The sequence below is a fragment of the Gadus chalcogrammus genome, chromosome 7 (genome assembly GCF_026213295.1).
Source record: "Gadus chalcogrammus isolate NIFS_2021 chromosome 7, NIFS_Gcha_1.0, whole genome shotgun sequence".
In the NCBI taxonomy this organism is placed as follows: domain Eukaryota; kingdom Metazoa; phylum Chordata; class Actinopteri; order Gadiformes; family Gadidae; genus Gadus; species Gadus chalcogrammus.
The window spans coordinates 32,371,031-32,395,156 of NC_079418.1; the positions used below are offsets into that span (position 1 = coordinate 32,371,031).

At 52.0% G+C, this 24,126-nt stretch overlaps 1 protein-coding gene across 1 annotated transcript; it reads right to left on the reverse strand.

Moving 5' to 3' along the window:
- Positions 1-219: 219 nt before the first annotated feature.
- pcdh1a (protocadherin 1a) lies at positions 220-15,073 on the reverse strand. Its single transcript, XM_056595418.1, has 3 exons — positions 14,533-15,073; positions 3,991-4,808; positions 220-2,641 (listed from the first exon to the last, which is right to left on the reverse strand). The coding sequence occupies exons 2-3, from the start codon at positions 4,786-4,788 to the stop codon at positions 374-376; spliced, it is 3,066 nt and encodes a 1,021-aa protein (XP_056451393.1). The 5' UTR covers positions 4,789-4,808; positions 14,533-15,073; the 3' UTR covers positions 220-373.
- Between the last annotated feature and the right edge of the window lie 9,053 nt (positions 15,074-24,126).

Below are 24,126 nucleotides of genomic sequence, written 5' to 3' on the forward strand. Positions count from 1 at the left end.
ATCTTCCTTCACTGGTTATAAATTACAGCACAAACTCGACAGATACAAATACCTGCAATATCTGTGTGGATGATGAATGCGTGCGTATATGAGGAGGGAACACCTTGATGTCTTTACAGCGCTGTGGCCAGTTGAGATATGTAGGTCACTGTATATTATGATATCTGTGTGATTTGTAACACGAAGGCTGTGTGATTGCACAGAGACCGATAACATACATTATGTTACTGACTCTCTGCCACTTCTCCTCTGGAGCATTATCGCTTTGCGAATACGTGGTGTTATTCATAATTTATGTCTGATGTGTGTGTGTAGCATTTAGCCTACATTCTCAATCTGCCGGCCTGTTTCCTGTTATTAGTCAGTAATGAATTCAGACCTGTACCACCCCCATCCCACGCAGGCCAACCCTCCGGGGACGCGCGGCGATCGATGCACAGCTCCCTCCTACCTGCTTGGTGCTGTACTTCGACTGGCCCGTCTTGTAGCTGTAGTCAGAGTAGTGCTCCGAGCCCGTGGAGTTGTCATCTCCGCCCGTGCCCACGAAGGTGTTGGTGGCGGGCAGGTCCTGCACCGCCTGGTGCTTCTGGGAGGCCGACGGCGACTGCGCCTGCAGCTGGATGGACGGCAGCGGCGAGTTGGAGCGGTAGTGCCGGCCGATGTCGGGGCTGCCGGGGGAGTAGGTGAGGGGCAGGTGGATGCGGGGGCTGTCGCCCCCCCCGTCTAGGCTGAACTTGTGGCTCTTCTGCAGGCTGACCTCCTCCTCCTCGCCCAGGGGTTTGGGCGACTTGCACGGCTTGCCCTTCTTGCCGCGCTTGCCCTTGCCGTTCTTGGGCACCTGCTTGTTGGGCGCGTACAGGTCCTTGGACTCCTTCTTGCCGGCCTGGTAGCCGCTCTTGGTGTCGCGGTGGATGCGGTGGCGGATGAACACCACCGCCAGGATGAGCATCACCACGCCCGTGATGCCCGCCAGGCTGCCGAACAGGATGTTGCTGCGCTGCGCGGACAAGCCGTTGTCGGGGTCGCCGGCGATGTCGCGGTCCAGCGGGGTGTAGATGCTGTGGCCCACCAGCGTCTCCACCATGGTGACGTTGGAGATGGTCTCGTTGACGTAGATGTGCACCAGGGCGGTGGTGTGGCGCGCCGGCTTCCCGCGGTCGCTGACGCGCACCACGAGGCGGTGGAGCCCGCCGTGCTTCCGGGTCAGCTCCTTGGCCAGGGTGATCTCCCCGTTGGTGGGGGAGATGCGGAACAGCTGGTAGGGGTTGCCCCCGGTGATGCTGAAGCTGAGCTCGGCGTTGGGCCCGCTGTCCAGGTCCTCCGCCTCCACCACCTCCACGTGGCTGTCCGGGGTCGCCTGCGGCGACAGCCTCTTGAAGGAGTAGTTGGCGGGCTTGGTGACCACGGGGTCGTTGTCGTTCTCGTCCAGCACGTTGATGGTCACGCCCACGTACGAGGACCGGGGCGGGTCGCCCCCGTCCACCGCCTTCAGCCGGAAGGTGTAGCTGCCCTCCTTCTCCCGGTCGAAGGAGATGCTGGAGAGGATGGTGCCGGTGCCGTTCTGCACCACGAACTTCCCTCCGTCGGGCTCGACCGAGAGGTGGACGTGGGCGTTCTCGCCTTTGTCCACGTCCATGACCGTTACCATGCCGACGGGGCTGAGCGGCGGCATGTTCTCCAGCACGGAGAAGCTGTAGCCGCTCAGCATGAACTTGGGGTCGTTGTCGTTGCGGTCGAGGACTCTTATCACCACGGTGGCGGTGCCTCGGTGACTCGTCGACCCCTTATCCGCCGCCGTGACCCGGAACTCGTAGCGCTCCCGCTGCTCCCGGTCCAGGGGGCTCCGGGCTCGCACCTCCCCGGAGCTGGGGTCGATCTCGAACAGGCCCTTGATGGACGCGTCGGCCACGATGCTGTAGACCAGCTCCGCGTTCGTACCGCTGTCGGCGTCGGCGGCGATGACGTTCAGAACCCGCTCGCCCGGCTGGTTCTCCTCGGCGAAGTCCACCTCGAACAGCGTGGGCGAGAAGATGGGCGAGTTGTCGTTGACGTCCGTCACCTGCACCTTCAGCGAGTTGGTGCTGGACAGCGCCGGGTTCCCCGAGTCCACCGCCACGATCTCCACCCGGTAGTCCCGGACCCGCTCGTAGTCCAGCGGCGTGGTCGTCTGCAGGAAGTACTTCCTCTTGTTGTCGCTGGACGAGTCGCTGGCGGGCCGCAGCTGGAAGGGCACGTCGCCCGCCACCACGCAGGTGACCACCGCGTTCTCCCCCTCGTCGCGGTCCGACACCTGCACCAGCGCCACCGCCGTGCCCACCGGCATGTCCTCCGAGATGTTGGCCACGCCCTCGCTGTGCGTGACCAGGCCGATGCCCCGGATCTCCACGGCGGGCGCGTTGTCGTTCTGGTCCGTCACCTCGATGGTCACGAAGGTCTTGGAGCTCTTGGGCTGCGGGCCCCGGTCCCGGGCCACCACGTAGAAGGTCAGGCTGTCCACCTCCTCGCGGTCCAGGGCGCCCTTCACGTAGATGATGCCGGTGGAGCGGTCGATGCGGAGCAGCTTGGGAACGGGGTCCAGGGCCTGGTGGAGGGTGTACTCGATCTCCCCGTTGGGGCCCATGTCGTAGTCGTTGGCTTTGACCTGCGATAAAAGAGTCATAGAGCGGCGGTTAGAGGATTGGATATGGGGGCGATTATTCAGATACAATTAGTGGGAAATGGGGTTGCGGGCAACATCAGCGGTTAATAAAGGAATGAATTAATAATGGCCTGTCACATTGATCAATAACATGGCCTACAGTTGCACATGCACCGTGATGCTCGCAGCCATTTTGTGGCACAGCCCATTAGGCCGCGTTTAAATGCTGACTTACACACACACTTTTTTATACATACATACACTATTTGCCTCCGTTCGCTCCAATGCCATTTCTTCTCCTAACTTGAAAAGACTAAAACGTGTAATATTAACATTCAGAGTAGATCATGCACACTGCCTCTTGAAAACTAGGATAGAAAAATACTATGATGTCCAGATGCCTGCGAGGGCAGACTTGCATAATTAGAGAGAGACGATCATAAGATAGTTTGGCGTACATGTGGATGTTAACGATACAGAGTTTTAAATCCCAAAACCAATACATTTTTAAACAGTTTCAAGTTTAAATTTAGTTGGCAGCCAGTCTTACAAGCTGTTCACTGAATGCTCAGCAACAAGTGTCTCCCTCTCTCGCTCTCTTGAATTTTAAATTGCTACCCTCACTTCCAAGATATTTGATACGGCACACACACATATATATATATATACATACATATAATTGGAAATATCAATCCATGCGTCAAGCCACAAACATTACAGTAGCATGCATATGGTTTTGCATATTTTCCTGCATCAATGACTCTAAACAACTCGCTAGCGAGACACGATGAGATGGTAGTTTATTAATCCAAAACAGGAACGAGGGCTGTCACGGTGAAACAGTACAGGACAGTATCATTAAAAAGAGATTAAGAAACTAAACGAAAATGAGAATAAAATCACACATTTGATTTACAGAAAACACGACAGTATACACAAAGAGCAGCAGCAATGTAGATAAATATAACATGGATTAGATGCATTGTGTTGCTTGTGAATAAAACGAGCTGCTAATAAAGCTTTGCAAAGTGCACAGACTGAACAAGGACAACAGGGGGGGGGCGGGGAGGAGTGGTTCAAGACTAAACTAAACCAGCAGAACAGTTCTGTAGTACTACTAATTAAAAACAGTGCTTGGCATTGTATAGCATCTTATCCCAGCTATCTCTGTTGTGTATGGGGAATGGGTTAACCTCAGTTAGTGCTTGACACTTGGTTCTATGAACGTCCTTACTGATCCGACAGAGATATATTGTTGTTTCTCTATCTTCTGACAAATGTTGTGGGTCATTTGGGACAAAAGCGTCTGCTGAACACCCTAAACGTGAACGTAAATATAAGAAAGAGCTCACCTGCAGCACCGAGTGTCCCACCGGGCTGTTCTCCTGCACCTCTGCTTCGTACGCGGACTTCTCGAACTTGGGCGAGTTGTCGTTGGCGTCGGTGACCACCACCCGGAGCAGGGCGCTGCTGTAGCGCTGCGGGTGGCCCCCGTCCACCGCCTTGATGGTCAGGTCGTACGAGTCCTTGACCTCGCGGTCCAGCATCCCGAGCACGATGAGCTGGGGCAGCTTCTCCCCGCGGTCCTCCGCCACCTGCAGGCCGAACAGCGTGGTGGCGTCCGGCCCGGCCGCCAGCGCGTAGTCCGCCACGCCGTTGCGCTCCGAGTCCTTGTCGGTCGCCACGGGGATGGAGAAGAGCGCGCCCATGTGCGTGTTCTCGGGCACCGAGATGGTGAGCACCGAGGAGGGGAACTGCGGCGTGTTGTCGTTGATGTCCTGCACCTCGATGCGGCCCTCGATGAGCCGGGGACTCTGGTTCTGGATGAGGTCCGTCACCGACACCTCGAACTCCAGGTAGCAGGGCTTTCCCTTCCCCTGGGCGCGGCAGTCCCGCAGGGTCTCGCGGTCGATGGGGACCTCGGTGGTGAAGATGTCCCCGGTCTTGCCGTCCACGCGCAGGTACGGGGCGCCCACCTCCAGCTTGTAGAGGTGGCCCGAGTCGGGCAGCCCCTGATCGGCCGCCAGGCTGCCGATCAGGGTGTTGGGGGGCTGCTCCTCCTGCACCCGGTACAGGATGCTGCCCCCGGTGGGGCCGCAGTGCAGCACGAGCAGGGCCCAGAGCACGGTCGCTTTAGTATTCATATCCATGGGCTCAGGAGAGGGGCCGCCTGGGAGACACAGAGGGGACGGTTACAGCTTGTTTAATCATCGTTATTCTTTCTCACCTCTTTATTTTCCCCTTTTGTTCTTTATTTAAATGTCTTCCTAAATTGTGTTTAATCCACCACACAAGGATTTCCTCCCATCTTTAGGACTTTCTCTATGCTTCTTTTATGTGTTTGCGACATTCTAAGGGAAGACCCTCACAAGGCCTGCTCCTATAAACTAGTTGTAAACCGTGTGGTTAAGACGGGTTCACTTTGTCTCTGCTTCTTGTTGTTTCCATTGTCACCGCAAATACTGTGAAATTAAACATGCGCAACATTGTCCGCGGTGAAATATTCCATAATTAACAAACTTCCCGAAGTACTTCATTTTAGATGAATAGAAAAAAATGGAAAATGATAACAATTGCCACGCAGGGTTTCATTTCAGTCTGAAGGCCCTAATTAATATCTCTTTTGTCCAGATGTTGGATCCTCTATGAGTGCTTACGACGCAAACACACTCGAGGGCAATTGCGCATTCTTTTCTGCTGAATTCTGGAAATGAATCCCGAACACAAAGTTTGAATGTTTTTTTTTTTACAATTCCCGGGAACACATTAAAGCCTCCAAGAAAACCTCCCTGGATCCCGTTTGAAAGAACACAGTCAAACAAAACAAGAACCTCCTCAAACAAAGTAGTAAACGTCGCAGAGTTATCGTGAGTAATTACTCGTCTCTGAACAGAACGGAACTGGGTGTGATCCGTTACAAAGCCGTGCCGTGTGTGGAGACCGCTATGCAGAGAACAGTACATTGATTGTCATAGAGGCACTAAATCTTCTTTATGCAGTCGTAGAAGTATCAGAGGATTTACCAGTCGTCGACATAAAACACAAACACTCCACAGAATCCACGCCGGGGAGCCAGGCAGTCATTAGATTAATTGGATGAATCAAAAGAAGTCGATAACTTTACTCTTGACCATTGCCTACATTTTGTGACGTCTTGACTCCTTCCTGACGTTCATGCTCCGATGGCTGGGAGTTTTCTTTATGTATGTTAAGCAACCGGAGTTTGGAGCAGACATTGAAGGCCAATATCATGCTCTAATGCTCCGGAGAACACCTCAGGACTGCTTTGTTCTCTTGCTAAAAATGTGTGTGTGTGTGTGTGTGTGTCTGTGTTAATGTGTGCATATGTGAGTGTGCATGTGAGTGTGTTTTCATGTGTGTGTTTTCATGTGTGTGCATGTGTGTGTAAGCATGTGTGAGTGTGTCAGTGGTTGCATGAATGTGCTTGTTTTTGTTCATGTGTGCATGCTCGTAATTTAGTTTGTGTGTGCCAGAATTTGCGTGTGCTCATGTTTTTTTGGTGCATGTATGTGTGTTTGTGTGTGTGCTAATGTTTGGGTTTGTGCGTGTGTGTGCTCATGTTTGTGTGTGCCTGTGTGTGTAATCAATTAACCCCTTTCAGTGCGTTCCTATTTGAGCAAGAGCAGAAACAAAGAGGGAGCAAAAGAGAATCTGTTGATAATTAAATATGAATATGGGCAGAGGCATTAATCCGGATCATAATCAATAGCGTTCTGCAACCCCTGGCATGAAGATATTATTCAAGGGACCACAAAACAAATATGTATTCAGCTTGACAGAAAAGCACAAATACCCAGAATCCGATGTGGAAGCCAGTCCCTTTGAATCTGTTAGAATTGGAAGTGCAGCTTATTGATGTACTAATTGCTAAGTTATCGATGTGCCCCCTTTCTGCATTTACAACTGAGCCTCTGGTCGATGTGACTTGAATAGGAAGTGTGTGTGTGTGTATATGTGTGTCTGTGTGTTAGTGTGTGTGTCTGTGTGTTTGTGTGTGTGTGGGTGGTTGTGTGTGTGGGTGTGCTGAGCATGACTGTGCATGTGTGTGAGAGACTGAAAAACGACAGACGAGATGGAAAGAGAGAGCAAGGGGAGAGAGACAGAGGGGGTTGAGAGAGAGAGAGAGAGAAAGAGAGAGAGAGAGAGAGAGAGGGAGGGGGAGAGAGAGAGGGAGGGGGAGGGGGAGAGGGCAAGGGAGAGAGAGTTATAGTCAGAGAGAGAGAAAGAGAGAGAGAGAGAGAGAGAGAGAGAGAGAGACAGAGACAGAGACAGAGACAGAGACAGAGACAGAGAGAGAGAGAGATGGAGAGAGAGAGAGAGAGAGAGAGAGAGAGAGAGAGAGAGAGAGAGAGAGAGAGAGAGAGAGAGAGAGAGAGAGAGAGAGAGAGAGAGAGAGAGAGAGAGAGAGAGAGAGGGAGAGGGAGAGGGAGGGTGAGAGGCAGCTAGGCTAACGCTTCGGTTTGAAGACCAAAACATCTCTGCATCCAACACCGGACACTCCACGTCCAAAACAACCACAAGGTTGCTGTTTCTGCAAAGCACTGCTATGGTCAGACCTTTAATGTGTCACCGACTTCAATAAGACCAGAAGGAGGCATTTGCATATTTGAGTTGCATTATCCGATAAATGAATAAATTGTCGTTGTACAAAATGTATACAGTTTGATGTATTTATCTTTGTATTCATTACGCATTCAATCGTTATATTTATCAACTAACCTGACCTTACTGAACCGTTTAATATCCATTTATTGTTTTTTTGTATTTTGGTCTGAGAATGTGAGTAACTCCTTCTTCGTCTGGTCGCTAATTAAAGAGACGGCGTCTGAAGTGACGCAGCGGCTATGGTGGACGACGGCCGTGACTTAGTGCTCCGGGGATGGCACGGCGCCTGCTGGCCAGACGGCTCCCTGCCGGCCTGTCAGGCCGGGAAATGACGGCTTTCTACTTGGTTTACATTTGCTTTACCATTCATGTGAGCGCTGAGAAACGCACGCAGACTTCAGTCACTGTGTGTACGTGTGTACGTGTGTACGTGTGTGCGTGTGCGTGTGCGTGTGCGTGTGTGTGTGTGTGTGTTTGTCATGCATTGAGTGTTATGGACACTGTTCTCCTCGCCATCTCTCTCTCTCTGAGCTCTCTCTTTCCTCTTCCTCCCCCATCGACGCTTTAATCTAAGACTCTACAGTTGATTAAGTTTCCTTCTCGCTCGCTAATGGGGACGTCTCTGGACGAGGAGCGGTCGAAGGTGCTTCACGCGTGTCTGGCCGCACACCTCCTACACTCCGACAATCCAACACTTCCTCGGCAAACCACCAACTGCTGAGCTGGACTCAAAAGGTGTGTTTTTTTGCGCTCCTCTTCCCGGCCGCTCGCAGGCGAGGGTCTGCCATCCCAGATGGTCTCGCGGAGCTTACAGAGTTCAAGCTGATTCAGGAGAACCGCGATCGCACGACTCAGCAGAAAGCCCAAACAAAAGGTGCTGCAGAAGAGACATGCCGGACACACCGCCGCTCCCCACAGCGCCGCGGCCGCCGTCTGCTCTCGTTCCCTGGACAGATGAGCCCCGGCACGGCGCTCACAGCACCACCAATAGGATGGGATCTCTCTGCTCGCCGCTCCTTCCTCAGGGGAGTTCACTTTGTGGAGAGAACAGAGCGGAGAATCCACGTCCCACCGTCAAACATTTCCCTCAACCTGCCACCCTCTGCAACATGTTCAAAGTTTAGCTTTATACCAGTCCTCACAGACCCTCAGTACATAGTAACATAAATATATATACAAATGTAGAAGTCCCAGGGCGTTTATATATCTATATCTATATAAAGACAAAACCCAGCTAGTTGAATGGTTCTTCCAGAGCAGGACGAGGTGAATCCCCAGCAGCAGAGGTGTGCTGCCGTGCAGGACAGTGCTGCCGTGCAGGACAGTACAGGCGTGTGTGTGACGCCTCTGAACGGAGGACGGCCGGGGACAGACCCCCGCTCATCATCACATCCTTTCCTCCAAGGACGGAACACGACCTGAGACACGGAGGAAAGGGGCCGCAGACGGCAGCGGTGTCTGGCCAAAACCCGCCCTATTAAGTCCGTTAGGAGAGCCAAGCGTCCCGGCCGGGGAAGGCAGTGCGTCAGCAGACCTGGGCTTGGCTGAGCGTGGACATCGCTCAGCATATGTACAGAGCCCGCGGAGCGCTGTGATGTACTGTCGCCCCGCAGCGCCCCTGCTACACCACTACCGTGTAACCTCCGACGCTGTCATAGTGTCGGACAGCCCCTCACATCTCGCCCCCACCACCTCCACCACCCCCACCACCCCCACCCTCTGCTCCTTGTTAACTGTCCACACAACCGACCAGCGGACACCTGGCGGGCAGTAAGACGAGGTAGAGGAAGAGGAGGGGGAAGAGGAGGCAGAGGAAGAAGAAGAGCAGGAGGAGGGGAGGAGGAAGAGGAGGAAGAAGAAGAGAAGGAGGAGGAGGAAGAGGAGGAAGAAGAAGAACAGGAGGAGGAGGAAGAGGAAGAGGAGTAGGAAGAGGAGGAGGAGGAAGAAGAAGTGAAGGAGGAGGAGAGGAGGAAGAGGAAGAGGAAGAATAAGTGAATGGAGCGGGAGAGGGGGAGGAAGAGGGGAGGGGGGCGTCACCTGAGATTAACATTTGAGCCCCCTGCACAGCGGGCCCCGGGCTGGCTCCGCGTTCCCGTCCGGGTGCTCGGTTAAGAATCATCCTCGGACCGTCTCCGTCTGCCGCCCATCAGAGGCCATATTGCATCAGCTTGAAGCGGGAACCGCTCGACAGCGAGGGCTTCTGATTGGCCAGCGCTGTCGGAGGATCCTACAGCGAGGCTCGGGCACCAGAGAATGCAATGTGCAATTTGGAGATAATGGGAATCCTAGCCGGGGGGGCGGGCCGTGTGAGGCTGTTCACGCAGGGCTCGGTGTTATTGTTCCTATCTGTTGTATATGGTGGCCTTGTGGGGGGGGGGGCTGGAAAGGTACGGGGCCGCCGCCAAACACAGCGGGGGGCCGGACGGGCCCCGGTAACGGCACTGACGCCCCGCAGCACTTATTAGATTAAACAGCAGATGGAAAATAGGACGGAGCGGAGATCACCGCACGGCCAAACGGCCCGTCAATAAGAACAGGAATCACTCGCATAAAGTCTTCAAGACGCTGGGATCCCCCCCCCTCCCTCCCCCCCCCCCCTCCCCTTATTAATGTTCATATTGGTTTCATGTTCGATGCGGTCCGTCAAACTCAATCGCTCCCGACGAAGAGCCTGGGTTTTGTTTTAATTAGTACTACGGTGTTGTGTAGCATTACAGTCTTAGGTCAGTGAGTAACTCCACTCATTCTGGTCGTATTAATAATAGCAGAGTTGTGCAGCTGGATGCTCGTCTGCGTTGGGGAACACGGGGCGCGGTGAAAAGCTCAGGCAGCAGAATCTCAACCTGCACTAACTTTTTAATTACCCGACGATGTGTTATTGTGTGGAGGGGAGACGAAGCGAGTCTGACCACAGCATCACGACATCAATCAGGTCTCTGCTCAACCAGATGCTGGGATTACAGCGCAAGGCAACAACAGGCCAATACTCTAGAGTTTAACTCAAGGTCTGCTCTCCATATCCAAAAACATGAAATATGGATGTGTGTTGGTGTGTTGTTGTAGCGAGTATCCATGCAAGAGATGAATGGAGAGAGTGGGAGGGAGGGGGAGAGAGAGAGAGAGTGAGAGAGAGAGAGAGAGAGAGAGAGAGAGAGAGAGAGAGAGAGAGAGAGAGAGAGAGAGAGAGAGAGAGAGAGCTGTGATAGATACATATCATACGATTCCTGGATGTAATGATAGATTTTTTTTTATTTCCACTCAGCACACGATACCATATAGTCTAAAACGATGTGTGTGTGTGTGTGTGTGTGTGTGTGTGTGTGTGTGTGTGTGTGTGTGTGTGTGTGTGTGTGTGTGTGTGTGTGTGTGTGTGCGCGTGCGTGCGTGCGTGCGTGTGTGTGCTCACAAATAAAGTTTGCCGACACTATGCAGGAAGTGAGGTCATCGTTTGATCCCGGCGGCCCCCCCTGATTGGCTGCCAGAGGACGGACCACCTTGACCAAGAAACCAAAACGAAGGCTAATTGGATGTGTGAGTGGCCCCGTAACCATGGAAACAGACAACGAGGCTGCCGGCTGCCACGGCGACCGCCTGACATTTGCTCTCCGTGGCCGCCCTCCGGCCATCGCACCGCATCACGTCAGGCGGGCCGGTCGGCACGGCGATCGCCACGCCCCGGACCCCCCCACCCCCCCCCCCCCCCCCCCCCCCCCCCCCGCGGCCCTCCAGGTGAACCAGGCCCAGCCAATCAGGGAGAGGGAGAGGAAGGAGGCGGGGATGTGAGGAGCCTCCATCACACTGCAACACCACGGCCGAGCGGAGCGTCGTGAACGGGGGGGGCTGTCTCCCCCGTCCTCCACCTGCGCCCGCTCAGCGTACGACCCGCTCAGCGTACGACCCGCTCAGTACGACCCGCTCAGTGACCCGCTCAGGGTACGACCCGCTCAGTGTACGACCCGCTCAGTGTACGACCCGCTCAGTGAGCCGCTCAGTGTACGACCCGCTCAGGGTACGACCCGCTCAGTGAGCCGCTCAGTGTACGACCCGCTCAGTGACCCGCTTACGACCCGCTCAGTGTACGACCTGCTCAGTGAGCCGCTCAGTGTACGACCCGCTCAGGGTACGACCCGCTCAGTGAGCCGCTCAGTGTACGACCCGCTCAGGGTACGACCCGCTCAGTGAGCCGCTCAGTGTACGACCCACTCAGGGTACGACCCGCTCACCGTACGACCCGCTTAGTGTACGACCCGCTCAGTGTACGACCCGCTCAGTGTGCGACCCGCTCACCGTACGACCCGCTCAGTGTACGACCCGCTCACCGTACGACCCGCTTAGTGTACGACCCTCTCAGTGTACGACCCGCTCACCGTACGACCCGCTCAGTGTACGACCCGCTCAGTGTACGACCCGCTCAGTGTGCGACCCGCTCACCGTACGACCCGCTCAGTGTACGACCCGCTCAGGGTACGACCCGCTCAGTGTACGACCCGCTCAGTGTAGGACCCGCTCAGTGTACGACCCGCTCAGTGTACGACCCGCTCAGTGTACGACCCGCTCAGGGTACGACCCGCTCAGTGTACGACCCGCTCAGTGTACGACCCGCTCAGTGTACGACCCGCTCAGTGTACGACCCGCTCAGTGAGCCGCTCAGTGTACGACCCGCTCAGTGTACGACCCGCTCAGTGTACGACCCGCTCAGTGTGCGACCCGCTCACCGTACGACCCGCTCAGTGTACGACCCGCTCAGTGTACGACCCGCTCAGTGTACGACCCGCTCAGGGTACGACCCGCTCAGTGTAGGACCCGCTCAGTGTACGACCCGCTCAGTGTACGACCCGCTCAGTGTACGACCCGCTCAGGGTACGACCCGCTCAGTGTACGACCCGCTCAGTGTACGACCCGCTCAGTGTACGACCCGCTCAGTGTACGACCCGCTCAGTGAGCCGCTCAGTGTACGACCCGCTCAGTGTACGACCCGCTCAGTGCACAGCGGGGACGTGATGAATTATCAGCGTCCTCACGCCGCACACAGCCTCATGTGCTGCTCTCTCTCTGCCGTCATGAGTGTGGACTGGGTGTGGAATGGGTGTGGACTGGGTGTGGACTGGGTGTGGACTGGGTGTGGACTGGGTGTGGACCGGGTGTTTCCACTCCCACAAACACGCCGGACTAACGTCACCATACCCACGTTGGGTTGGACGTTCCTGAAGATGAACCGGGCTGAACGGCCTCTCCAACACACTCCTCACGCCACACCTGAATGTTTACCAAACAGTGGATACCGGGAGCCTGTCACAAGTCTATCAAGCTATCTGTGTGAGTGATGCTCTCCATAACGTCGGATATGATGGGGAAATGAGCAGGATTCCAGAGCGTCTGGATGGATCGCGTTCTCTGCCTTTCTGAGATAAACTCAGCCTTTGCCACAGGAAATGACAAATCGCTGTCAGCAGCCGTGTGACTTTGGGTGTGCACGGTGAAGGGTGTGAACATGTGACATAATCATATCTGCGTGGGAATGAATGGTGGATAGAGATGCCACCAGATATCTATATGATTATATAAGTATAACTCCCTATGCAGTGGTGAATGGAGAGACACACACACACACACACACACACACACACACACACACACACACACACACACACACACACACACACACACACACACACACACACACACACACACACACACACACACACACACACACACAAATGCACGCATGAACGCACACGCACACAAGTGTCAATGGGCGGTTGATGGGCTGACGAATCAGGAGCCGGCCCTTGGTTAATGATCTGATGGATGGTTGGGTTAATGAAGGCCTCGTTTATGTTAAGATATGTAGCGGAGGAGACAGCTACAGGTAGACAGATGGATTGATGGCTGATTGATCGCTGAACAAATTGATGCACACACTGATAACACCCCTTCCCACAAACACACCCCCTCCCACACACACACACAAACACACACACACACACAGCTAGTCTCCCATACACACACACCTAGACCCACCACCCCACCCATGCCTAGACCTCCTCTCTCTACACACACACACCTTGCCCCAATACACTTACTCACCTAACTTATTCCGTCTGTTCTGAATACGTGTTCAAGTGCGAGTCTGTCGACATTAATTGTGGAGATTGCTCCGTGTTTTTTTTCTTGTTCCTTCCCCTGCCAACCCCACGAGCGGCTCGAGAGCAGCTGATTGGGCTCCCGGCTGATTGGAGGCGCTGGGGTGTACCGCTCTATATGGAGGCAATCACACACGCACCCTCGCCTAAAGAGAGTCGCTACATAAAATGTGTCTGGCGGTGGTTTGTGGAGTGGTCAGGGGGGAGAGAAAGGGGGAGAGACGGCGGGAGAGAGACTAATACATTCGAGACATGAGCGAGTAAGCGGAGAACGGGAGGTTTTCTCATTTGCATATGTGGTGCGTTGTCAATCACCTGCGTTTTTAGGAGATGACAACGATGAGCCATTTTTGATCAAAATATAGTAAATAGATACAAGGCGTTAGAAAACCAAATCGATGTGGTCGTGTGAGTTATAGCGGCTGCAACGGGAGATGCCCTGCGGTGTGTGTGTGTGTGTGTGTGTGTGTGTGTGTGTGTGTGTGTGTGTGTGTGTGTGTGTGTGTGTGTGTGTGTGTGTGTGTGTGTGTGTGTGTGTGTGTGTGTGTGTGTGTGTGTGTGTGTGCGCGTGTGCCTGCGCGCGTGTGCGTATGTGGGGCTGCGATGCAACAGACTGACCGGTGAAGTAAAACCAGGCGATGTGACGCAAAACGCTGATATTCCCCACTTCGGAGAATCCGATCGGATCAGAGTGGAACCTTCGACAGCAGCTCGAGCTGCGCACTAAAGCGTCGGCCAGACTCCCATACAGAGACCCCCGCTGCGCCTCGTGAACAGTCTAGATACCGGGGGACGAGTTGGATTCTTGTGGACGAGGTGCACTCATACAGGCTGGAGCTGCCGCGTCGCACCCCAAAGTACAGCACCAGAGGAGCCTCTATGAGCCCGTCCTCCTCGGGAGAGACCCCCCCGTTCTCCGGAGGAGAGACCCCCCCCCCCCCCCTGATTATAACGCATTTCCTTCCGATTCGCCATTAGTTGCATTTAAGCCGCTCAGCAGTCACGCCTGACCAGTCCAACTTTCATTTTTGCAATCATCATCATCGGAATCGATGACTTCTTATTCTACCCCACGTTTGAATACCTGAATTAATAGCCTACCCGATTTCATACCCTTTTTAATACCTGTTTGGATGACTTCTCCGTTGTGCGTCTGTCGCGTAAAATCCGCCTTGAGCGAGTATTCCCGGCGGCTCCAGAGGCAGGTTTCTAACCCTCAAACCTCCCCGTCTGTGGCAGTGATGAAATAACTTCACTCGGCGGATCCATGAGCTTCAGAAGTTCCCGGTGAAAACCCCGCTCTCCATGTCACCGGCGGTTGAGACGAGAACCTCGCGTCCCGAGGCGGGGGTCCGGCTTTAGTTGTCCCCGCAAAATGTTGGTTCTGTTCTGCGGCGGAGAACTGGTGGAGTCAGACCTGATGGATTCAGACGTGGTGGTGGGAGACCAGAAGCGTTAGTCCACTGGGGAGGGACGGGGATGCCATTGCTCCGACTCGACAAACTGATGGCTCTGGAGACGAGGATCGCCTGACGCATCCGTCTGGACCAACTTTGTCCTGCGATCAGACTGAGGGCGTTCAGAAACCGAACCGAGCGTCACCGAACAGAACCGAACCGTGTCCCCCCAGAAGCTCGCGGTAGCCCGGGACCGAAGAGAGAACCATCTGTAGCATCAGCTGCGGAGCGAATGATGAGATAGCGTCGTTGGGGTTCTCCCCCCCCCCCCCAACACTCTCTCTCTCTCTCTCTCTCTCTCTCTCTCTCTCCTCTCTCTCTCTCTCTCTCTCTCTCTCTCTCTCTCTCTCTCTCTCTCTCTCTCTCTCTCTCTCTCTCTCTCTCTCGCTGTCTCTCTCCCTCCCTATCTCTCGCAGTCTCTCTCCCTCTCTGTCTCTCTCCCTCTCTCTACAGTGGTCCACTAGTCCGCGCGTGGGAGGAGGTGGGCTGGCAGAACGCACCAACACACAATTATCTCTCTCACATACACACTGACACACACACGCACACACGAACACACAAACACACAAACACACAAACACACAAACACACGCACACACGCACACACGTCTGGACGGGGAATCGATAGGCTGAGTTAAGACGGTGTTAAACTTATCGCCACTTAGTCGGTTCAGCGGGACGCAGTTGGGAACCGGCAGACTCTATGCTGGTTAACACTCTGCCCTCCGTGACAGATACCTACCGTCTATATGTTTTGTGTTCGTATCGATTCCAGAAGGTACACGTAGCCTACTATTTTAGTTTTTTTTTATGCGTAAGCATCAGTTGAAATTTCATTCCTTAGCTATGAGAAACGCCAGAAATATGGAGTGTGGATGAAAGCGTCTTTAGTGTTCTTCCATCTGTCGCCCCCTTCAGGCGGCTCTGACAGGGAGGAGGGGTCGAGCTCTCCGCCGGCGAGAGGGAGGGGGTGAGGGGGGGGGGGGGGGGGGGGGGGGGAGAAGATGTGTTGTGACGTCACGTGGCAGTCCAAACGTCGACCACAATTAATGGACAGGCTCGTATCGATGAAGAGAGAGGGGTCATAGATATACACCCCAGAAAGATACAACTACATAAATGTAATAACTACACACACATATTTGCATAAAACACCCGAGTCCTTAATAAACATAACGGGGTGAATAATGCAGCAGGGTTTATTATTAAAACAGCCAAACATCAACTAAAGCGATGCAGCCGACCAACGTATCGCCGCGCCGCGAGCACTCCGTGACGGCGGAGAGCATCGCTCCCGGTGTGAGGCGGGAAATGGACCAGAAGCAATGACTCAAGCGCAGGGGGGGGGGGGGGGGGGGGGGGGAAGAGAGAGAGAGAGAGAGAGAGAGAGAGAGAGAGAGAGAGAGGGAAGCTACCCTTGAGCAATGTGTGCTCTGGAGAAAACGCAGTGTCCAATCATCCCGGCCATTTTCAAGCAAGCAGGAAGGGAAGGGAGTCATTCCTCCTTGTGTGAGGGGGGCCCCTCCCCGGCCCCTCATTACCGGGAGCCCAGCGCTCGCTCCCCCCTCCCGGGCGCCCATAGGGCTCCCAGCTCCAGCCCCCGCCGCCCCGAGTCAATCACATTAAAGACCCCCGCGCGCCCCCCCCCTCGCTGTGGAGCATATTAATAACATTAAGAGCGGCTCAGGAACCAGAGACTTCCTGGACGTTACCGCTCAGAACCAGAGCAGAGCGGGAGAGCGGGCAGGAACCGTACATACAGGCTGCGGTCTGAGCTGCTGGCGGCTGGTCCTGGCTCCACTTTACGACGTCGTGGTGTCCTGTAACGGGGCCCACACACACAGGTGGCGGGTAATAAGCAGTGTAACAGAGTGTTACTCGGTATGGGACTAAGTTTCAGTGCAGGGGGGGACAGGTAGTGTAATAAGTTAGTGTAGTAAGTTGGTGTAAAAAGTTAAGGATTGTTCCATAGCGTTGCTACGTAACAAGGGCATGCTGGTGTAACCAGGTTGAAACGACGTGTTTTAGTTTTGTTGAAATGTCACCAAATGCTGATTAATATGAAGCCAGTATGTATTTAAGATATGTTCAAGGTACCTCTTAGTAACCTGTTCCAACTCACATGTTAATGTGTTTATTATACCTGTACTGTCGCTTTAAGAAAAGTTTGTGTTTAGTGACGTATATGCAGCGCGAAGCTCAGAATGCGGTTATCTATCTGAGTGGAGGTATGTTGTTGTATTTGTCCTCATATTTGAGCATATAAATCGTTTTGTAGACAATGAAAATGTTTATGTGAACATGCTACAGCGCTGTTATATCAGCTAACGCTTTGCAAATGCACTTTTTGTGAGTTTTATTGTATTCTTCGTTTGCAACTGACGTCACAGCTAATTAAAATTCGTACCAAACCGGAAGTCGGCCATCTTGGTAGGAAAGCAATCACAACATTGCGCCCCGCTAAACTTGTTTCAGTCACATTAGAGTGGAGGTCATTCAATCGCAAAGCGCGTATCTAACCTCAATTGTTTCGCTATTATATTCTTTTGTTTTGCGAATAATGCCTACCAGTTTTGCTTTGCACAGTTGTGCGAGTAATTTCATACGGGAGAATGGGAATTGCAGTTTTTTTAGGATTCCAAAAGTGATCACAACTCAAGGTGAGCGGACGCGCGAGTTGACCGAGGAGCGACTTGGATTTCATCTACCGGGGGGACAGGGCACAAATAAATCTCGCCAACACTCGTATTTGTGGTAATCACTTCATAAATGGTAAGTTTTGGGGCTCAATCCATTTGTGAGAGGTTCTTTGCGAGAGTTTTTGCACCTGCAGTTCTAAGTTTGTTTTTACCAGGAAACCCTTAACCCGTAATCTACGCTCGGTAAAAGGGCCAGATCCTCGCTAAAATCAGACTTTTTCAGCTTGTAGGGATCGAAACCTAACAGGTTAACTTTCTGCTGGTATCTTCCCCTGGCGGGAAGATTTGTATCGCACTATTGTGTTCGCTGCTAGAAGACGCCTGTGCTTTCGCTTGTGTTTTCCTACCAAGATGGCCGCCGTCGTGACGTAAGCACTTTTTAAGTCATCTTGATCACGTGGCTGCAAACGAAGAATACTTGGGCGTCAGAGTACTACAGGGTTTCCCCGTGTGTTTGTTTGCTAGGAGGGAATGTGGTCCTGTCTATGACAGTTTACATGCGGTGACACGTTTTTCTTTGGCTCATGCAGATATCAATGAATGAGAAAAGCCATCCTCCATTGTTGCCCAGCCGTCCTTCCGCCCATCCAGCGCATTCACCCCGAACACAACGCAGACCGCTACATCCGTTAGCGGATGTGCGCCCCTTCATGAACAGTAGCCGTGCGGGCACACCCGTTACACTGGAACAGGTTGTTGTAACGTTGTTAATGTGTTATTACAGTTACAAGGACACTAACGTAATCTAAGTGTGACCATTTGAGCCTTAAAAATGCAATCCTAAAATGTACCTAAAGTGATGTGCATATGGTCAACTTAACCTTAAACAACAGGTCCCTTAACGCGTGTTGATTAACCCTTAACAAAGCTCACTTTGGCGATTCTCCCTATCCCGGAATATCCCTGAGTCAACGAAACGTCCAACTTTGCATCCGAGTGAATACAGGAAACCAACACAGAGAGGCACTTTAAGATCCCTATTCATGCTTTTTTAGGGTTAATTGCATTGGGGGAACTACTGGAATAGGGTTACATGCCTGTATGTTAGAAATACCCCTTATTATTCTCACACTGCAAAAACGTTCTGTTTTGTATCACGTCGGAATCAGGCCCCCCTCTGAGTAGCCCCCTCTGTTGCGATTGGTCGAACGCTTTGCGTGTTTGTCGGCAAATTCCCAGCCGCGAGAAGTTGTAAACATTGCGGGTAGCCGGGAGGCGGGACTTCTGCCCTTCAGCACCGCCCACTGCACAGTATGTCGTCACACTAGTATGGACGTCAAGTTTGAGCGTTCTCGGTGGGCACGAAAACTCCCGCTGGCTCAGACCTAGATTTTCCGAGCTTAGCAGACGTAAAACCTGTATTCATACGTTATATAACAGTCTAACACAGAATTCGAAAAAGCAAGATATCGCCTCGTGCGCCGGCTGTTCAGACGGAAACGCGGCGGTGGGGTATCAACGCGAGCGCATTCCCCCGGAGACGCGACGCAGCCCAGGGCGGTGGGGCCGCACTGACATTGTCTTAGCAGCTCCCCTAAACGTTGATCCTTCTTATGTAACGTTATTTAGTACAATTATCTCTGTTGTGTTTGAGTCCCACTCACCTTATGTAATACCCACACGGCGGCATGAGAACAGGCAGAGATAGAGGAACAGGGCCAGTGGCTGCCAAGTCGTGGTCGCGTTGAAGACACGACGGCAGCCAGGGAGTCTGGCCAAGCGTCCTCCACACGAGAGGTGTTTAGCCTCTAATAGTGCGTCTCATGTCCTGCAGACCTCCTGTCCTCCACACGAGAGGTGCTTAGTCTGTAGTATTCTGTCTCATGTTCTCCTGTCCTCACACAGAACACCTTGAGACAACATCTATGTGCAGGAATACACCAGGGCTCCTAAAACTCTCAGGATGCAACCGATTAATCCCTGGAGTTGGAGATGAGAAAAGGTAAATACCTGCAGACGAACCTTCATCAATCCATCCGCGGCCCTGAGTTAACCGCCGCAAACATTTCATTGGACATTTGTTTTTAATTGTATTTTGTGTATTTTTTGGAGGGTTTGGTGGTAGTGTGGGGGGTTGGGGGGGGGGGGGGTGGGTGGATTACGGTAGGATTTGAAGCTTTGCTCGCGCGTTTCATAATCCGTCAGGTAAAGAAACGCCACAAATTGGAGGAGTGCACCCGGCCCCCCCCCCGCTCCCCGTGTGTTTCCCTCTGACAGCTACAAACGTTGTACAATTTACCTGCTTATACCTGCAGCCCCGCAGCTGTCAGGCCGCCCCCGCCCCCCCGCCCCCCCCGCGCCTCCTGTTTACCCCTTGTATAAACTGCGTCAGGACGCCGCAGTCTGGGAGGGGGGGCGCGGGGGGGGGCCTTCAGCGGTGATGGACAGTAAAGTGTAAAAAAATAAATACAGACACAGTGAAATCAAAGAGGTTCAATGAGACATGAAGAGCGCGAGGCAGACGAGCGGACAGGAGTGATTAATCGCGGAGAGCTGGCCGCCCTGGAGGGCAGACGGCTGGCTCCCCTGTCTACCGTCGGACGAGACCTTCCTCAGCAGACGATAGAGATGTTTCTCCGGGCTGGACGGACACATGACCGCTGACTTCACCTCAACGTCTGGCAGCGGTGAGTGAAACGCATCAGGAGGAATACCTTCACCGCGCTAATCAGCGATGTTAACAATTCACGGTTGAATCGGTCACTGGTGAGATCGTTTTTGATTGGATGTGCGCTATCCGTTTAACGGTGAAAAAATGATTGATGTTGTTGAACATGTAAGAATCAAGGGCTGGCCCTCAATATTAGGAGGCCGCTTACACCACCAGTTGTGAGTGTGAATAGACATAACAAGCCGTTTGAGAATCTGCCTTCTCCTCTGCCTTAGTGACCTTACAATTGGGCGTGTCCACCTTGATGTATGATGGTTAAATAAGCAACATTTGCTAAGGTCCACTGGGTAGGCTGGAAGACTGATTGACCCATCATACATCTAGGTGGACACGCCCACTTGTGACGTCACTAAGGCACAGGGAAGGGCAGATTTTCCCAAAGGTTCGGAACGACTACCCACACTCAAACCTGGTGGTATAACCGGGACCCTTTTAAAAGCAATCGAAGTATCCATTGTTAGTTTTGTATTGGAACATTTGCTCTGAAAGCTCCCGTTGCTTTGCCTTCAGGACTGCGTCTACCTTGAATCAGTGCGGTTGACAGCGATGACGTCCCTTTAAGGCGTTCTGTTGTTGTGTCTCTTAGCCTTAAACATAGCGGCTTTCATTGAGATGCCGCTGTGGCTGTTTCCTCTCGACTGAGATTATGTTCCTGAGGAGGTAATCCCCACACGTTGTTGTACCACTCGGAGGAACGGAGAGACCGCCGGAGCTGTCAAGGTTTGTTGTTGTCACTCGAAGCAATTTAAACTAACTGATAGCCTATCAGCCTGCTGAATGCTAATCGCAACAAAGTGCTTTCATAGCTGATATCATTAGTTGTAATAATCTGTTTATTTAATAATGCTGGGGGCCCACACTCACAAAGGGTTCACGTTGCCAGGCGGTCGTTGACAACACTCAGATAACGCTGGATTTAACCGGTTTATGTGTATAGCTACTCGAATATACCTCCAGAAACTCAACGATTATTGTAGAATTGAATGTTTAAGTATAAATTCCGGCCAGCACTATGCTCCGATCTAATAAAAACATTGGTAATTACAGGTCAGGTCATCCATTTCTGATTTACATTAATTAATTAGGCCTTACAGTTAATGACTTAATGACTTAACGAGTTATTGGTCAGAAATGACTCCATTACTGCCTCATTATTAAAGTTTATTTTGCATTGTTAAAGTTCAATGTGTACGATGCATGTGTGCATTATAAAAACACATGTCCATCCCACAACATGTCATAATAACACAGATGAAAGGAAAAACTACAGATGATGCAACGTGACGCCCACTGACGTCTCTGAAGATACGGGTCACTAAGGGCCAGTCGGGGTCAGGACCTCTTGCTAAACGCTCCCGGACATCAGGGGACAGAACCAGAGCCGGCTGGACTGAGTGCACTGAAGGAACATGTGTACCAGTACCACGGTTTACGCCAGCTCTGCTCCCCCATCCGTCTCTGTGCTAATCTAGGAGCTCCCTGTTCCCCTTGCAGGCAGCATGGATGTGTCACTCGCTCTGGCTAAGAGGCTACAGATATGCAGTCAGTGGGTTTAAAACAGGAACAGAAGCTAGTTTGCATTTTCTGTTGTTTTGTTCTGTCTTTCTTTTTTTGTCTTGTGCTCTTTGTTTACGTTTGCCAGAGGGGTGGGGTTGTGTTTGCTGGGTGGGGGCGGCTGTGTTGGGTGGGGGTGGGGGAGAGAGAGAGAGCAAAGGGGGGCGTGAGCGATGGAGAAACACAGAGAGAGAGAGAGAGAGAGAGAGAGAGAGAGAGAGAGAGAGAGAGAGAGAGAGAGAGAGAGAGAGAGAGAGAGAGAGAGAGAGAGAGAGAGATAGAAGAGAGAGTGAGAGAGAGAGAGGAGAGAGAGAGAGAGAGAGAGGAGAGAGAGAGAGAGAGAGAGAGAGAGAGAGAGAGATAGAAGAGAGAGAGAGAGAGAGAGAGAGAGAGAGAGAGAGCAGAAGAGGGATGGAGGAGGATAGAGAGAATGCAAGGGTAAGAGAGAGAGACTGAGAAGGATGAAAGAAGAGAGAGAGAGACTGAGAGTGAAAGAGAGAGAGAGAGAGAGAGAGACTGAGGGTGAGAGAGAGGGAGAGAGGGAGAGAGAGAGAGACTGAGGGTGAGAGAGAGGGAGAGAGAGAGAGAAAGAGAGGGAGAGAGAGAGAGACTGAGGGTGAGAGAGAGGGAGAGTGCTGGAGGGAGATAGAGAGAGACTGAGGGGGAGAGAGAGGGAGAGTGCTGGAGGGAGATAGAGAGAGACTGAGGGGGAGAGAGGGAGAGTGCTGGAGGGAGAGTGTAGGGGCTCCTGCAGTCATTAGCTTTCTCACCAAATGCTACACACCTAGCATCCCCCCCTCCCCCCCCCCCCTTCTCCTCAGCACTACTGCTGCCATCACAAATGAGACAGAGCGAGGGAGGGAGAGAGAGATGAAGAATGGGGGCCAGAGAGAGGGAAGAGGTAGAAACACATGCTCACACACACACACACACACACACACTCTCTCACAACCATACAAACACACGCACTCATGCACACGCCACATGCGCACACAGACACAAACAGAGAGAGACCTGCGAGAGATACACAGACATGCATAGGCATAATCACATGCACAGACACACACAGACAGACACACAGACACACAGACACACACACACACACACACACACACACACACACACACACACACACACACACACACACACACACACACACACACACACACACACACACACACACACAGACAGGAAGTGGAGGGAGACAGAATAACGAGTGATTTAATATGCTTCCAACCGTCTTGTATTGTTGGTGACTTTTGTGTTTTTCCATACCAATTGTTATTTTCGTTATATTTAAAATAGTCAAACATAGCAACATTAAAATATTTCATTCAATAAAAAATTACTAAGAAATATACATTCCTCCTTTACTGCATATTTATTACTAGAAGTATTACATTTACATTTAGGGCATTTAGCAGACGCTTTTATCCAAAGCGACTTACAATAAGTACATTTGTCATAAGAAGTGCATCAATATATCGCTGTCGGTACAGAAAGGATGTTCATAGAACCAAGTGCAAGTACCACAATCGCTAGGCTAATCAATTCCCCGTATTACAGACATGATAGCAGCTGCTGCAGTTGCTACACAGTTAAGTGCTACAATACAATACAATACACTATTATTAAGTGCTACAATACAATACAATACACTACAATACAATACAATACAGTGTACAATGGTGGTCAGAAGAGGAAAGGTGGCTAAGCAGAGTCGAGGTGAACTCTGAACAGGTGAGTCTTGAGTCCTTTTACGGAAGATAGTGAGCGACTCTGCGGTCTTGAGAGCGGCAGGGAGCTCGTTCCACCACTGAGGTCCCAAAACCGAGAAAAGTTGTGACTTTGCTGATCGACCTTTGCTAGCTCTTAGCGATGGTGGTTCCAGTCGTCCAGCTGAGGTAGTCGAGCGGAGGGATCGAGCTGGGGTGTGTGGGTTTAGCAATGCTTGGAGGTAGGCAGGGGCAGTTCCATCGACTGCCTTGTATGCCAGTACCATCGTCTTAAAGTATTAATAGTAGCTAAGTATGAATAGTAGCAATATAGTAGTAATATAGTAATAGTAGTAGTAGTAGTATAAGTCATAGTAGTTTTAGTAGTACTAATAGTAGTAGTAATACTAGTAGAAGTAGTAGTAGTAGTAGTATTATAACTATATAACTGGTAGTAGTAGTAGTACTAATAGTAGCTGTAGTAGTAGTAGTATCATAGTAGATGTAGTAGTATAATAGTATAAGTATATTAGTAAAAGTAGGATAGTAGTAGTAGTAACTAATAATGGTAATTGTAGTAGTATGAGTATTATTGGTATTAGTTTGGTTATTGGCAGTGTAAA

Bases quoted from the DNA above. Each gene is read 5' to 3' on its own strand.
- pcdh1a (XM_056595418.1), bottom strand. From the start codon at position 4,788: ATGGATATGAATACTAAAGCGACCGTGCTCTGGGCCCTGCTCGTGCTG. The intron at 2,642-3,990 runs GTGAGCTCTTTC...CTTTTATCGCAG, and splicing joins TGGGACACTCGGTGCTGCAG to GTCAAAGCCAACGACTACGA.